At 51.7% G+C, this 15,475-nt stretch overlaps 1 protein-coding gene across 3 annotated transcripts in view; it reads right to left on the bottom strand.

The window, feature by feature from the left end:
• The window catches only part of SLC6A17 (solute carrier family 6 member 17), a 49,803-nt gene that overhangs the window by 23,300 nt on the left and 11,028 nt on the right, over positions 1-15,475 (bottom strand). For all 3 annotated transcript variants that reach the window (XM_032487295.1, XM_032487294.1, XM_032487296.1), the window contains 5 exons: positions 9,689-10,059; positions 4,998-5,155; positions 3,292-3,418; positions 2,380-2,561; positions 603-713 (listed from right to left, as the gene is read on the bottom strand). In XM_032487295.1, the coding sequence (XP_032343186.1) occupies positions 603-713; positions 2,380-2,561; positions 3,292-3,418; positions 4,998-5,155; positions 9,689-9,971 (861 nt within the window). In that variant the 5' untranslated portion in view covers positions 9,972-10,059. The remainder of the gene's footprint in view (positions 1-602; positions 714-2,379; positions 2,562-3,291; positions 3,419-4,997; positions 5,156-9,688; positions 10,060-15,475) is intronic.

Here is a 15,475-nt window from a genome sequence, read left to right as displayed (position 1 = left end):
AACGAGCCCATCCTGCTCATCCCCTCACTGGGCTGGTGGGAAGATTACATGAGAGGCGACATGGATGGCTTTGGTAAGGGTCCAATCACTGTGCACGTGGTCTCTGATCTTTAATAAGATAATTAACTCACTCCCCTGATTTGGGTACAAGCTGGGATTTTCAGAGAGCTTTCTTCTCTCAAGCATCCTCATGGTTCCTACTATCACAGATTCACTCAGTGAACGCCCACTCCCTGTCTCCAAGCCCCAGCCGAACCTGACTTCCCACCATCGCCTCAAGCACGCCCAGTGCGTTTCTATTCTTGCTGATATGGTTCCTCTGACCGCAGTGTCCTACTGCTGCCCACTGAAATCCTACCTGCTCCCTAAGGCTTGTTTCAGATGTCATCTCTTCCCCTGAAGCTTCTGATTTCACCCATATGATGTGCTGTCCCTCTCCTTGGAATCGTGAGGGCAGTGCCCATGCCTGCTTCCCTGGTGCCTCCCTCCAGCACCTGACACAGTGCCTGACACGCAGAAGATCTTCAGTGAGTGTTACACTGCACGAAACGGATGAGGCCCCGTGGAGCTGTCGGTGCTCCCTGGGAGCCTGAGACCCTTACCTTGGGAGTGAACATGTGTAGGATGCCATCGATGGCCCCTCGCAGCAGCAGCCCCCGGACCAGGAAGCAGGCCAGCACCACGTAGGGGAAGAGGGAGCTGAAATACATCACCTGCAGAGAGGACAGGGACCCACTGTGGGGCAGAGCCCCTCCAGCAGCCGGCCTCCTCCTCCCTGCTCCCAGCTGGTGCACACGCGCCTCCTCTGATGGCAGCAGAAAGCAGAGCCCTGAAACTCCTGGGCACAGGGCCAAACCCACGGCGCATCTGGCATTGAGCCAAGGCAGAAGCAGGCACACAGACAAGCTGGAGTCAGCACGGCTGGGCCTGAGGCTTGTTTTCTCCTTTCAAGGGCTGGTGTAGCTGGCCCGCAGCTTCCCCACCCACAAGGGCTGCCAAAGGGGTGAGGACCCCTTTGCTCTCTCCTCCTCATTGTTTCATGTCTCATGCCTGCTTTTTGGTCCCTGACTCCAGGGAACCCCACGAGGATCTCCCCTGTCCTTAGAGCTCCTTTGACACAAGGCACCCAGGAGGGTATAGGCACAGCTCCTAAGCAAAAGCATCAGAAAAGCTGCCCCTGTGCCTGTGATTGTAGGTCATGTGCTATTTTGTAGCACGTGCATTTCTTGAACATTTCTCTATGCCTGTGTGTCTGGCACAAAGCCTCCCACAAAGGGGATGCTTACAGAAGTTTGCTGCACTGAAACAAATCAAGAGAGCTGTTTGGGAGGATGGTGTCGAGGTCATAAGTGTGCATGTCCAGAGCTGGACCACCTGCGTTCTGATCCTGGCTCTACCGTTTTCCAACCAGGTGACCTTGAGCTATTTATTTAACCTCAGTTCCTCATCTATAAAGTGGGTATAATAATTCCTAACTCTTAAGGTTGTTGTGGCAAATGCATTCATACATGTGGCCATGCCTGATTGGCGCCACAAAGTGCTAGCTACTATTTAGGCCGTTGGAGAGAGAAGAGGCGGTGCCTAAGACCACCCTACCTTTCCAGAGCATAGCTTCCCCTGCTCATCAAATCCAGCAAAGAGCCCAGAGCCCCAGACAGACAGCCAGCCAGGGTTCTAGTTCTAGCCCTGAGACTGGCTGCCTGATCTCAGGTGAGGTACTTTCGCCTCTCTGGGCCTCAGTTTCTTCATCTGTGAAATGAGTGGATCGGGCTATGGGATCTCCAGCACCGTTTCCAGCCCCAGCAGTCCATGAATACTGATACATGACAAAGAAAGGGCCTTTATTTGAAGGGAATCTGATCTGCTGCGAGAAGGTGTGTGGGTCTTGGCTGGTCTGTACCCTAAGAGGCCCCCAAGGCCTCCTTCACTCCCAGCACCCAACTGCTCACAGAGCCCGTTAGTTGTTGATACAGGGAGCTGTTGGTTTTCACCAAAAACTGCTGAGCAAAATTCTCTAGAGCTTCTGCTAGGGAAGCCCAGGGACCAGGATCTAGACGATGTCCCAGCTCAACTCCCAGTTTTCCTTCTCTTTGAAATTTGCAGAGCAGGCCTGAGCTATCTGAGCAAGGAGGCAGCTGGGTTCAAAGCAGTGATTTTCCGCAAGTCCACTCCTGGCAGGCTGCCCACAGGGAACAGTACAATACATCCTCTCCTCATCTCCTCAGGGGCTGTGTCCTCATCCTGAGCCAACCAGAGGCCAAGCCTGCCCAAAGGAACCTTGCAGGGGCGACCCAGAGTTCTCCACCCCCTGCCCTCCACGCTTTTCTCCCGTATCCTCTCCCCCCATGTGGGTGTGGTTGCCACCCCTGCCCCACTCACCTTCCCCGAGGACTGGATGCCCTTGACAACGGCCATGCCCACGATGCTCCAGGCCACAAGGAGGCACAGGGTCATCTTCCAGTTGAGGCCCCCACTCTCCGAGATGGAGTTGGAGATGTCCAAGGCCTCTCGGTACCAGAAGTAGGTAGTGGCTGAGCTCTTTTCACACTCTGCCTCCACCACTGAAATGACAGCAAAGCCCACAGGGCCTCAGTGGCAGGGCTGTGGGACCCCCTCTGCTGGACCCCCAACCGGAGCAGCCGGGCCTGGGTAGCAGAAGGGGATTGTATTGTTCTGGGTCAGCCAGAATCTGGCAGACCCTGAGGGCTCTCCAAGGGAGGCTTCAGGATACACTGATCTGACTGGATTCCCACTTATGTCATCCCCCTGCCCATGTCCATCCGCGGAGGGCAGTAAGGGTTAGGCAGAACTGGCCTCAAGTTCCTTGGAAAACTGAGCCAGGAGCTGGAGACCTGGATTCCCATCCTAGATTCTTGGTTAACTCAGTGGTGTGACCATGGGACAGTTGCTTCTGGGCCTCAGTTTACCCATCTGTGAGGTCAGATAAATCATGCAGCCCTTTATAGGACTGGAATGCAAATTAAGATTGTTTCCAGATTGGCTGGTGTTAAGAGTAATGTAGGGGTAGTTAATAACAACTAAACAGAAGTCACAATTTCCAGAGTTTTACCTATTTCACTCAATCTCCATAAGAACTCTGTGGGATAGGCTGGCAAGAGGTCATCAGAAGGGGAAATGAGGATCAGAGAGGGTAGGTGGCTTATTCAAGGTGATACAGCAAGTCAATGAGATCCAGAATCTGTGCCTTAGCCTCTTAGGCTCCTTCAGCTCCTTCTGGGGACAGAGCTGGCTGGAATCCCCAGCTGGGTTCCTAGGAGGAACCATACTTGCCTGTCACGGTCCCATTCCTGACGACAGGGCACTCACTCCAGGGCAATGGGTACTGGAAGGACTTGAAGAAGTAGAAGATGCTCCATCCGATGATCACATTATAATACAGCCCGACAAAGAGGCAGACCTGCGGATGAGGGTCCGCGGGGTCAGGGAGGCTGCAGGCAGCTCCACCCTCACTCGCCTCCCCTAGCGCAGCCTTGAAGGAGGAGGTAGAGGGATGGGACAAAGGCAGCTGAGGGCCTGCTCCTAATCCTCCACTCATCTGTTATTCAGGACATCCACAGAGGAATGTTTCAGATATTAAAGTTCTCTCCGTTAAGCAATAAACTCTTAAAATGTTAATCCTTTCCAGTTTGAAATTCTTCTAAGATGCCCGAAGCACTTCCCCATCATTTCCTGATGACTCAGGATTATAATTCCAGAGCTGCCTGCCGGACTACGGAGTGAGCACAGCTCTGGCCTCTACGTTCAGGGCCCGACTGGTGGGCTTTTTGAGGCTTTGTGACACTTCTTATTGGTTTCCTCTGTCCTCCCTTCTCTCAGAATGCTACTTTCTCTTTGGTACTGTCAGCAGCCTCCCTCTAGAAAGAAGTCACTTCTCATTTCTTGTCTCCAGAAAGAAGTCACTTCTCATTTCTTGTCTCCAGAAAGATGTCACTTCTCATTTCTTGGAAACATGGTAACTAACCTTGATAGGACTGTATTTAAAATAGGAGCCCGCAGATTCTGACTGAGGGCCCAAGGGGATTCTTTGAAAGCAATGCTTTTACACGCAGGGATTTGCTGCCTCCACTCTGGATGTTGAGAGATCCCATTAATCTCCAGGGGCCCGGCTATACTCTGCATCAGTGACACTGCTGGTCAGCGTGAGGGCTGAGAGCCCCTTGCTTCATCAATGTCACCTGAGCCCCCATATGCATGAGCAGACACTCCCACAGTGCACTTTATATGGAATATAGAGGGAAAGACGTCCACTGTCCTTACTCAGGTGCTTTCAATCCAAGGCGGAGACCCCCTCACACTCATGAATGCCAGGCCTGGCTAAGCCTCGGCCCCTTCAAGAAGCAGATTCCAGTTTTTATCCCACATATGACATAGACACCTTCAGGCTTTGCTCTTAAGGGAGGTTCAATTTCCTCACCTAGAGAGCTAAGCGGGGATTCACCTGCAGCCCTGTGGATCAGCCTGGAGCCCTCACAGAGTTCCCCATCCAGGCCAGTGGGGTCTCCCTGTCTCCCATTGTTCCAAGCCTCACCCCTCCTGGGTCAGCCACGGGCTCCTATCTGAGTCCTCCGGCTCTGCTCATATGCACAGCGAACTGGCAAGGAGACCCCATGACCCAGGGCTGCCTACTAAGGCCACCCACTTACCCAAATTCCAATACTCCTTAGCCAAGGGACAAGGACAGGACTCCCTCACACAGAGGTGATGGGCTGTAAGCAGAGAGGGGTATCCAGGAAGGTCCACCTGACCCCAGAGAACTCTGGCTAAGATGTCCCAGGCACCCTCTTGTGAATATGTCTCAGCCTTTCCTCCTTGTATTAGGAAATATGTGGTCCTGAGACACCAGCTGGATGCAATTCTCGTGATGAGGGTCTCCCTCCCTGCTCTTGACCCTGCCCAGGACATCGGTCTGTAAACCCTGTGTCCAAGAGCAGACCCTCAGCCTCCTGGCTAGTGCCCACTGCCAGCCCCCAACTCACTATGCAGCTGGAGAAGCCGATGCCGCCCAGGCGGGGGCACACATAGTGCCACACACCGATGCTGCCGCGGCGGATCCTCTGGCCCACGGCCAGCTCCAGGAAGAAGAGTGGAATTCCGATGATGATCAGCAGCACCAGGTAGGGCACCAGGTAGGCACCTGGGGAGGAGGGAGGGATGTTGGAGGGTGTCTGGAGCACGGCAGCAGGGTAAGGGAGGGGTGGCAGCCGTGTCCTACAGCCTCAGCCACATCTCTGATCATCCTCAAACTGTCACCTGTCCTTGTGCTCCTCCAGGAATGGTCTGGCTCACACATGTGACCTACCACACGCTGGCCGCCCAGACCTCCTTCTCCCCCTTGGTTCCCCTGACCCGAAATGCCAAGAGAGGATCCAGATGTATGTCAACACCTCCCACCCACAAGGCTAGACCCAGAGACGGACAGATATATATCGTACAGACAGACACACCACCACCTCCAGATGTACTCTGTGGACACCTGTTCACACCCCCTCCTGCCCAGAGAGAAGAGGCCCGGGATGGCATGGGTCCTGGCTCACTGGCCCTGCAGAGCACAGACCCTGGGCATGGTCTTCCCACCGTCTGAACCAGATGCAGACGCAGCAGATTGGGCAGCTCCCGGGAAGCAGAGCTTGGAAGCTCTCCAGGGACAGAGGGTCTGACCAGCATCGCCATTAATCTACAGCTAATTGGGAGGAATGGGAGAGAAATTAGCAGTTCAGGAAAGCGTAGCCAGGAGGATCATAAAGGATAGAAAAGATCTCACTAAAGATTCCAGATGATAAATTAAACTCGTTTTCCCGGGGCCTCACTGCAGACACAATCTCAATTCCAAGTGACAGGGCATTTAGCAGGGAATTAAAACCATGTCTAGACACAGATGAGTGATCCCTGCGGAGAGCGGTGCCAACAACCTAGTCCTGTGAGCAGTGCTGTTGGCACAGCCCTGCCTGTCTGCTGAAGGTGTCAGACCAGCCCCACCACCAGTGCCTGTCACCCAGCTCCCCCAAACCAAGCCCCATAAGCTGGGAGTCTCCAGAAGATCCCCAGCAATACTGCTCTGCCCTTCCTAGTGTGACATTCCACAAGCTCCCCAACATGTGCCCAATCTGCCAAGGAACCCAGGGGGTCGGACATCCCTGGGGCACAAGAACAGGCACTTGGCAATAGTCAGTCATTATCTACCCTGTACCAGGCATGTGCGGTGGGGATATCATATCAGAGCAACAGAAGGCACAGATGCTACCCCAGAAGAGCTGGCAGGACTCTCAGGTTCAGCACATGCACACACACACACCCCCACGTCACACACACATCACATATGGCCAACTGAGCACATACATGCTGCGGGAGGGAGAGGTGGGGATAGAGCAAATCAGGAGAGGATTCCAGGGGAGCAAACCCCCGTACCTGTTTATGCAGCAGCATCTAATTCATTAAACACATAGACGCACACCGTCACGTGCTCACATGAATCCAACTTGTCACTAACAAGCCCCACATCATGATCCTTAAAGGAGGAGGGCCTGAAGGACCCCTGGTTCTGTCTTTTAACCTAGCTCTGTCCTCTTGGTCTCCGGCTCAGGGAAGCGGAGGAGGAAAGCACAGGGACACAGCCTCACTGGTTTTGTATTTCGCCTGTGAGTCCTCGGGTCAGGCGAGATGTGCAGGATGAGTTTCTGGGGTCAGAGAAGTAGGGCGGCATCTTCTGTGGATGCTTCTTTCCTTTCCCTAAAGAGCCAGGGAAGGACTCCAGGTAAGTGCTCTCGGGAGACTGATCCCGCAGCAAAGGCCCAGCACCTACCAGCCAGCACTCAGGCCCCAGCGCACTGACCAGACTGCGGGTCTCTCCAACGCACCGAGGCCTGGCTCACCACAGTGCTCGGGGGACTACAGTGTGGGTGAGAAGGATCTGGGGTTAATCAGAGATACTGTTTCATATCAACCCTTATTGAAATCATTTGGAAATGCACCCTCTTCCACCTTAGAGAATAAAACTTGGGACACACTTGGATTTCTTGTGATGTTTCAGAGGCTTTCAGGGGCCTCAGGTCATCAGTCTAAACAGCTCGGAGCACTGTTCAGGGTATTAGGAAGTTTAGTAGAACGTGGCCATAGAAAGTTGGATTCTGGGATCTCTGAGGTTCCCTGGATCTCTAATAGCCTATGTCTGGGTCTACACTTGGTCTTGCTTCTAGCAAACCCCAAGTTTATTCCTGGGCTTTGAAAAACCCGACTTGGTCTCAGCCTGTTGAAATGCACACTGGGTAGGGGTTGAGATCCAGACCCTGGAGCTAGACCTCCTGGGTATGAATCCTGACCCTGCTACTTACTAGCTGTGTGCCTCTGGGGAAATTGCTTGATCTCTCTGTGCCACTGTTTTTCCATCTATGTAAAGAGGATGAAAATATTAGGTAGAACCACGTGAAATTGCTGATCTTTATGATTTTTGACTTATGAAAATGGCCGTTTCATATGCTTCAACTGCATACCTACTGCACAGGGCTGTTGTGAGGATTAATTGAGTGACTTACCCATAGTAAGCACTTGATGAACATTTGCCTCGTTCTCATAAAAATAAAGAGGAAAAAAAAGCAAACTGAGAAATGCAGAACAAAAAAAACTGTCAGCATCTGGAAGAGCTAGGCAGAGTTCCAGAGTTTCCATCCAGAATTAAGCAGTTTTGACTGGATCACCCAAGGCTCAAAACCAGAGTTTTGACTCTCAGACAAACCATCTCCTTCCTGTAATAATTTGCTTCCTTCCAAAAAACAAGATGACTTATTATAAAACCAGGAAAATACAGGAGAGTTGAAAAATGAAGGTAGGAACATGGAATGGAGAGTTCAGAGTCCTGAGACCAGACAACGCTTTCCTTCTGGGAGTTGTTCCCGATGTCTGGTGCTGTGGCAACCATCCGGCGACACTGGGAACTAACAGACTTTGGCAGGAACACTGCCCTTGGCAGGTGTGTGTGATGGAGAGAGGGACTCTGATTCAGCACTGAGTGCTCAGGCAGACTCTCTCAGCCACAAAGGACAAGGTTAGCGGTTGCTCGCCTGAGTCTCCAAATAATGTGTCCTCCAAAGTAGTTTTGGATACTCTGAACTCTTCTCAACATCTCGCAGCACTTAAGTTCCCCTTAAGGGAACCACACACTTCCATCTGCATCTTTGCTTTGGGCTAGTCTTAAATCAGCTCAGTGACCTGGGTCTGGCCATGCTGTACAGACCAAAAACTCTGATTGGCAGTTATTTATTGAGAGGCAAAAAAAAGGAATAGGGAATAGGCCATGTCCTAGTGGAAAGATGAACGTTTTTGGCCTTACTCAGGTGGGCATTCTCACTCCCTGCCCTTCACTGCAAAGGAGGGGAAGCCTCTAGCAAGACTCTGCCTTCTGGACCAGAGATTGTGTCCTGGAGAGAAGGGAGGGTCCCTGAATGGGGCCATGTCTCTGGGAGAGGCTACAGGGAAGAGTTCTATGGAGTAGGGAGGGGAGGAGCAGGGTTAAAATGCCTGCAACTGCTGTGGCCACACCTAAGGGCCAGAATATGGCAGCCCCAGGGCACAGGGACTTAGTGGCATGAAAGCTCTCTGCTGCTTCAAATCACTCTCCCAGGCCCAGAAGTCTGAGCCTGAAAACATCATTGTTTTCGGCCCATTGGATTTTTCTTCGCGTATTTTTGGTTAGTTTTCCCCTGGTTTCGAAGGAAATTCCCTTTGGAACATCCCAGCCTGCCTCCAAGGCGCTGGGGGATAGGGCCTGGGGGTTAGAAGTCATGAGTAGAAGGGGTTTGGTACCAGGGGCAAGATCCTCTGGGTGGACTGGAACTAGGGAGCAGCCTGAAGGGCCCTCTGACCTGGGAGACAGCTGGTGCAGCGATTAAGTGCTCAGGCTCTGGGGTCAAGTTGTCCAGGTCTGAATCCTGACCTTATCACTAGCTGTGTGACCTTGAGCAAGTTATCTAACCTCTCTGTGCCTCAGTTTTGCAGTCTCTAAAATGAGGAGGAGAATAACTCTTCCTCATGTAGGGATTTTGGAGGTTACAATAGTTGGGGCTTTGTCTGTTCTAAGACAGTCACATGAGCAGTTCCATGTATTTCAGCCTAATATCTAGGGAGTGCCTACAACAGTGTCTGGCATCTGTAAGCAGTTTTATTGAGGGGGGGAGGTAATTTGGTTTATTTATTTTTAGAGGAGGCACTAGGAATTGAACCAGGACCTCACGCATGCTAAGCATGAGCTGTATTGCTTGAGATATACCCTCCCCCTATACGCATTTAATAATAACGGCCAACAGCTACTTTTTCCTAAGTCAGTTACAGTGGTAAGTATTCTACGTGAAAAGCTCATTTAATTCTCACAACTATCCCATGAGGCAGGAACTACTATTATTTCCATTTTACAGATGCAGAACAGTGAGGCACAGAGAGATCAAGCATCTTGCACAGGGTCCCAGCACTGGGATTTGAACCCAGGCTGTCCAGGGCCAGAGCCCATGTTCTTATCATCGTGTCTACCGCCTCTTGGGAGCTGTTAGCACTTGGCTATTAGCTATTCCCGGGGAAGTCTCACTTGTAGGTTGGAGCTCAAGACTACCAGGGCTCTGGTTCTGCCTTTTCTGCCTCAGCCCAGGCCATCTGTAGGGCACTCCCAGGGCAAGCCTCTTACCTCCTCCGTTTTTCTGGCACAGGTAGGGGAACCTCCAGATGTTGCCAAGGCCCACGGAGAAGCCGATCTGGGCTAGGATGTACTGCAGTTTGCTATTCCAGGCCGGCCGGTCCTCCGCATCCAGCTCCTCGTCTGCCGCCTTCTGCTTGCCTGCCTCGCCAGCCACATTCAGGACGCTCTGCTTATAGTCCACGGGCTCCTCGAGGGCCAGCAGGTCAGCCACTGACTCTGTGACATGCTCACTGCTGTGCTCGCGCTGGGTCACCTTGCTGTTCTTCGGCATTGGGCCACCTGGGCCGTGCAGCCCTGCTCCCCAGCACACAGAGAGGGTGGGACTCAGCTGCTGTCAGCTCCTTCTCATCCAGGGACCTCTGAAACCAGGTGAGCAGGAGAGGATGAACTGACCACACCAGAGAGGTAGGGGGCCCGAGTGGACATGACCCAATTAACTTCCCATCACACGCTCGGAGGCCAGTCAGTGGCCTTGAATGTGGAGCTCGCCTTGCACCCCATTGGGGTACCCTTGGAGGAGCTTGAGTTCTGCACACTCGGTTTCCCAACAGGCCTTCTTACCTGAGCATCATCAGAGAGGCAAACCTAGTGGGGCGGAAGAGGCAACACCAGACAGCAAACCCAACTAAAGGGTCACCCACGACGACATTGCCCCATTTCATAATCACAGATACTAGAATGTTCAACTACATTTGGAGGGTCCCACAGTCTCCCCCGACCCCCAGGGCAGCGCAGGGTGTGGCCAAGTCCTAGCCCTCTTGTGTTCTATTTAGTCAGACCACCTGGTGGGATCCAGGGAAGTCAGCATCTGCCTTCCCTAGGGCTTTTCCATTCAAAATGTAGTTCAGGAGCCAGTGGCATCATGGGGAGCTTGTTACAAAAGCAGAATCTCAGGCCCACCCCAGATCTACTGAGTCATTCTCTGTATTTTCACAGAACCTCCAAGCAATTCAAAGGGACATTAATGTTTGAAGGAAAAAAAAAAAGGCTAGAGCTTTTACCATGGAGCCCCTGGACACCAGCATTCCCCAGGCTCCTTCATTCCCCAGGCAGGAGCACTGACCAGGATTCTGGCACCAGAGCCTTAGAGATATTTGCTTGGTGCCAACAAATCCTGGGTCATTTCTCAGCAGTGACATTATCTGAGGGCCACCACAGCCAAAAGCTGGTTCTCCATCCTTCAGTGACAGTTTTACAGCAGATAATGTCTGCACAATGAGGGCGGGGGAGGCAAAACCCTCCCCTGCTCCTGCCATTCCTCATCTGTCATTCATGCTTTCTTTTAAACAAATAAAGCACCAAGGAAATTAGTCCTTTGAAGGATCCCAACATTCTGCTCCGTTTTGAAGCATCTTCTCATTAAGGGGAGGTTGGAGGATTTAAATTTAAACCACATACACCCCGGCCTGCAGTTGCCCTGCATCTTTCTAGGGATGTAAATTACCCGGCTCTGTAATTGCTTTACTAAAGGGAGGAGCTGCCTCTGTTCTCACACAGGCCACCTGAACTGCCGGGCAAGGTCCCTGTGCGGCGGAAGAGTGCTCGACTGCCCCTCCTGCTGAGCTTGACCCAGACTTCTTGGCTGACTCCAGCCCACACCTGACCTTCAAAGAGACCTGGCTAGCTGGATCGTGTTATATATGCGATGAAGCTGAGAGGCCTGGCAGTTGGGGACAACTGTCCACCCTGGTCTGTAGGTTTAGCCAGCCCTCTCCAGGCCAGCCCTTAGACCACACAGGCAGGTGACACTTCCCTGTCTTCTCATCTAAGGGGGACAGGGATTTGTTAGTAACTGCCACTCCAGGAACAGTCAGGGTCTTGGGCTCTAGAGTGACTGGGACAGAGCCAGCCTGCCTGAAAGATCTCACAGTTCCCTATAAGAGACGCAGCTGTCAGTTGGGACTCTACTCCGCAGTGGGTCAGCTGGCCACTCCATTATTGTGCCTGGGAGGGTACCTCAAGGTGGGACTGTGGACCCTCCAGCCCTCAGCTTCCTCCCCGGGCTGCTACCCACGCTACACAAGTGAATGGTGCTCCTAGGAGCTATGCAAGGTGGAGACCTGTGTTCCTGCCTGGGCAGCCAGGATGAGCCCCTCCCCCAAGCAGGTCCTCAGGTACTCAAAGGAAGAACAAAATCTGAGGCACACTCAGTGGCTGCTAGTCCAGGTACCCCATCACTCCTCAGTGTACATCAGGAATTTTATTAAAAACTACAGCTAAGGAGAAGGGTTCGAGTCCCCCTGACGACTGCAATCACCAGGCCACCTCAGTTCAGAGCCTCTCTGCAGGTGCTCTGCCTGCAGCGGGATTGGGTCAGAACAATCTGCAATGCATTAGATATGATTTACTGCTCATCACGCTGCAACTGGAGAAAACCAAGGGGGATTCTGGCAGGTCTACAGAATTGATCTTGAGGCTGACCAATTGCAGAACATGCTTCCTCATAAACAGATTAGTGAGTGGCAGCTCTGGTCACTAGTATGAGAAAGGGGTTGGGGGGGTGAAGGGAAGAAGGCATCATTTCAAACTAGGAGGGCTCGAGGACAAAATTAACGCATTCTGGTAAAGCCAGAGGAGACCCACAGCAGCATCAAGGAAATCACAGGGCATCCACTCAATATGAGCTTCTTCCTTCTTCCCAAGATGTCACTGATGTGCATGAACATCCCACACCACAGGATAGGGGCCCAGGGTCCTCCTGTGCCATCCAGTTTGCAGGAAGCAAAGTTCTGGTGCAAACTTGCAAGCTGAGGCACTGGGCTGGGCTGCAATCATGACTAGAACCTTCTGTGCCCAATGAATATGCTCATGTGACAGCAGAGACCAACATTTGGGATATTAAAGCTTAAGGGACCCTAGGAACATTCTCATCTTTTATATGAGGAAACTGAGGCCCCAGAGAGAGGAAATGAATTGCCCAAAGCCACTGGGTCAGACTCAGCAGGGACTGACACAGGAAGAAGACAGCTGCAGTGGTGGAGGGCAGGGGCTTTGGGGCTAGACAGGCTTGTGTTTGAGAGCTCACATTTCTTTCATTCATTCACTCACTGACTCGACATACATTTACTGAGAGCCTTCCCTGTAGCAGACTCTGTTTCTAGGTGTGAGGGATACAGCAGCAAACAAAATAAGTCACCTGTTCCCTCTTGTGGAGGTTATACTTCTTGTGGGAGGGCCAGATACTAAAGAAAGAAATAAACATACAAAATAGCCAGTGGTACATGGAAATAACCTAAATGTCCATTGACAGATGACTGGATAAAGATACACACACACGCACGCACGCACACGCGCGCACGCGTGCACACACACACACACACAATGGAATATTACTCAGCCACAAAAAGAATAAAATAATGCCATTTGCAGCAACATAGATGGATCTGGAGATCATCATTCTAAGTGAAGTAAGCCAAAAGGAGAAAGAAAAATACCAATGATGTCACTCATATGTGGGATCTAAAAAAAAAGAAAGACACAAATGAACTTATTTACAAAACAGAAACAGACTCACAGTCATAGAAAACAAACTTAATGGTTACCAGAGGGGAAAGAGGTTGGAAAGAGATAAATTAGGAGTTCAAGACTTGCAGATGCTAACTACTATATGTAAAATAAATACACAAGTTTCTTCTGTATAGCACAGGGAACCATATTCAATATCTTACAGTAACCTGTAATGAGTAAGAATATGACAAGGAATATATGTATGTATATATATGACTGAAACAGTATGCTGTACACCAGAAATTAACACAACATTGTAAACTGACTATACTTCAATTAAAAAAAAAGCCAGTGTTGATTTGTGCTATCAGGAGAAATAACATGGAGTGGAGGGTGCAGTAGTTTGCAAGCTGGAGGGCTGATATTTTATGGCCCCTGAGGAGGGGACATTTGACCAGAGGCACTCAGGAGATGTATGTCGAGGGCATGAGTGAATGAATGGATGACATGGGAGGTCTCAAACTCAGGCCTGTCTGACTTCAAAGCTACCACTGCTGCCAACTGTAAGGCCTTGGACGGGTGCTGTGAGAGGGGTGAACAGCCATCTCACTTTAATCATGTGAGCATCGGCCCCTTCGTGGGTGAAAAGTTCTATTGATGACAGTTCCGGTCTCCCAGGGAGGAGGCTTCAGTGAGCAGATGCACACAAAGTGAGGAGCACGGGGACTGGCGCCAAGAAGGATCCAAAGGGTAGTGGCTGCTCCTGGAAGCCTCCTGTTGTTTGCCTTTATTCATTTAAAAATATGTAAGTCCCCCTATTTATATTTCATTACATAAACGCCCCGTTTCTCCTCAGGAAAAGCTGAAATGAGTTTGCAGAGGGAATGGGGTAGAGGGTGGAGAGCATACTGCAACACCACCATCTCTGAAATGTTCTTTCTTCTTAGCGAGAATGGTACTGCCCTGAGGCTGATGGGGCAGCACCCTGCGAAGTCCAGGCCCACTTGCCTCGCCCCGGGGTCAAAGGGCAGCAGCGAAGGGCCAGGCGGCACCAGGTCCTGGACCCAGAGATCAGCAATACTATTACTAATAAAAACATGGCCTCAGTAAAGTCTAGCAACATTACTAATCAAACTATAGCTCGTAGTTCTAATAGTTAGCAAGCATTAAAGATGTGTTTGACACAGTCTGCTGGCACAGAATAGGGTGGTGATTCTGCTTCAAAGCCGGACTGCCTGGGTTCGAATCTCAGCTTCGCCCCTGACCAACTGCCAGCCAGGCAAGCTTCTTCACCTCACTGCACTGTGAGGTGTCGGTGAGGCGAGCAGGGCACACCCCGAGATGTCGTGGGGAGGAGAGGTTGTACAGGTCTCAGAAGGGTACCGGCTCCCAGCAAGTGCTCACAAACCCCACCTCATCTCGTCATCTCATTGGATTCACAGCCCTGCCTGGGAAGAGAGGTGGACAGCTGTGCCCCAGGGTAGGACAGTGCGTGGCTCATGTCACACAGCTGTCAGCACCCAGGTCTCCTCACTCCTGTGCTCTCTCCATGACTTTAAAGGGGGAGGTGGCATCAGTGACTTGGAATAACCCTCCTTCCCCCCACCCCCAGCTCCCTGAAGCCTGGAGTCCTGTGCAGGTGAAAAGAGCATGGAAATCCAACATATACCCAGCCAACAACCCTGAAGCATTGCCTAGGACAAGCACCAGGATCAGAGAAGGACCAGGAGGCAGATTCTCTCTGCCTGGGCCTTTGCAGGCCGTGATCCAGGCATCCAGAGGCCCCATGCTGGTCCTGACCAACCACCAACCAAACCACCAATGCAAACAGCACCATCGCCCTGACCTCTCTGGGCCTTGGTTTCCCTGTGTGTAAAACAAGTTGGTCTGGATGACCTCTGAGATCCCGCTCAGCTCTGCATATATCCAGAGAGGGCCCCTCTTGCACGTGGGTGTGAGCCAGGCATGACCTGCCCCAGGCACTAGAAACTGCAGGCTCTTGGGTCTGTCAGGCCACCCTCTGTCAGCTAAGAGCTCGCTGGGGCTTCATGGGGATGTTTTGACAGCCAGCCCAGCCATACTCGAATTATTCCCCTCTAGTAACTGGGGGTGGGTTGTAAACGAGCAGCGTATCAGATGATGAAGTTCCTTGGTACTCTCTAGAAGGAATGCCTCAATTACTTAAAGTACAACGCAGAGGGGCTCAAACGCCGAGAAAGCGCTCGGTGCTTTCGCTTAGCTGTCACTTAGCAACGGATACAGCTTACAGCTCAGAATAGCACGTGTGAGAAAGGCAGGATGAGCGAGTGAACTGCGAATCTTCTTAAA

This window comes from Camelus ferus, chromosome 9, assembly GCF_009834535.1.
Source record: "Camelus ferus isolate YT-003-E chromosome 9, BCGSAC_Cfer_1.0, whole genome shotgun sequence".
NCBI lineage: Eukaryota > Metazoa > Chordata > Mammalia > Artiodactyla > Camelidae > Camelus > Camelus ferus.
The sequence above is the reverse complement of the archived record's forward strand: the minus strand, read 5'-3'. Positions and strand labels throughout refer to the sequence as shown.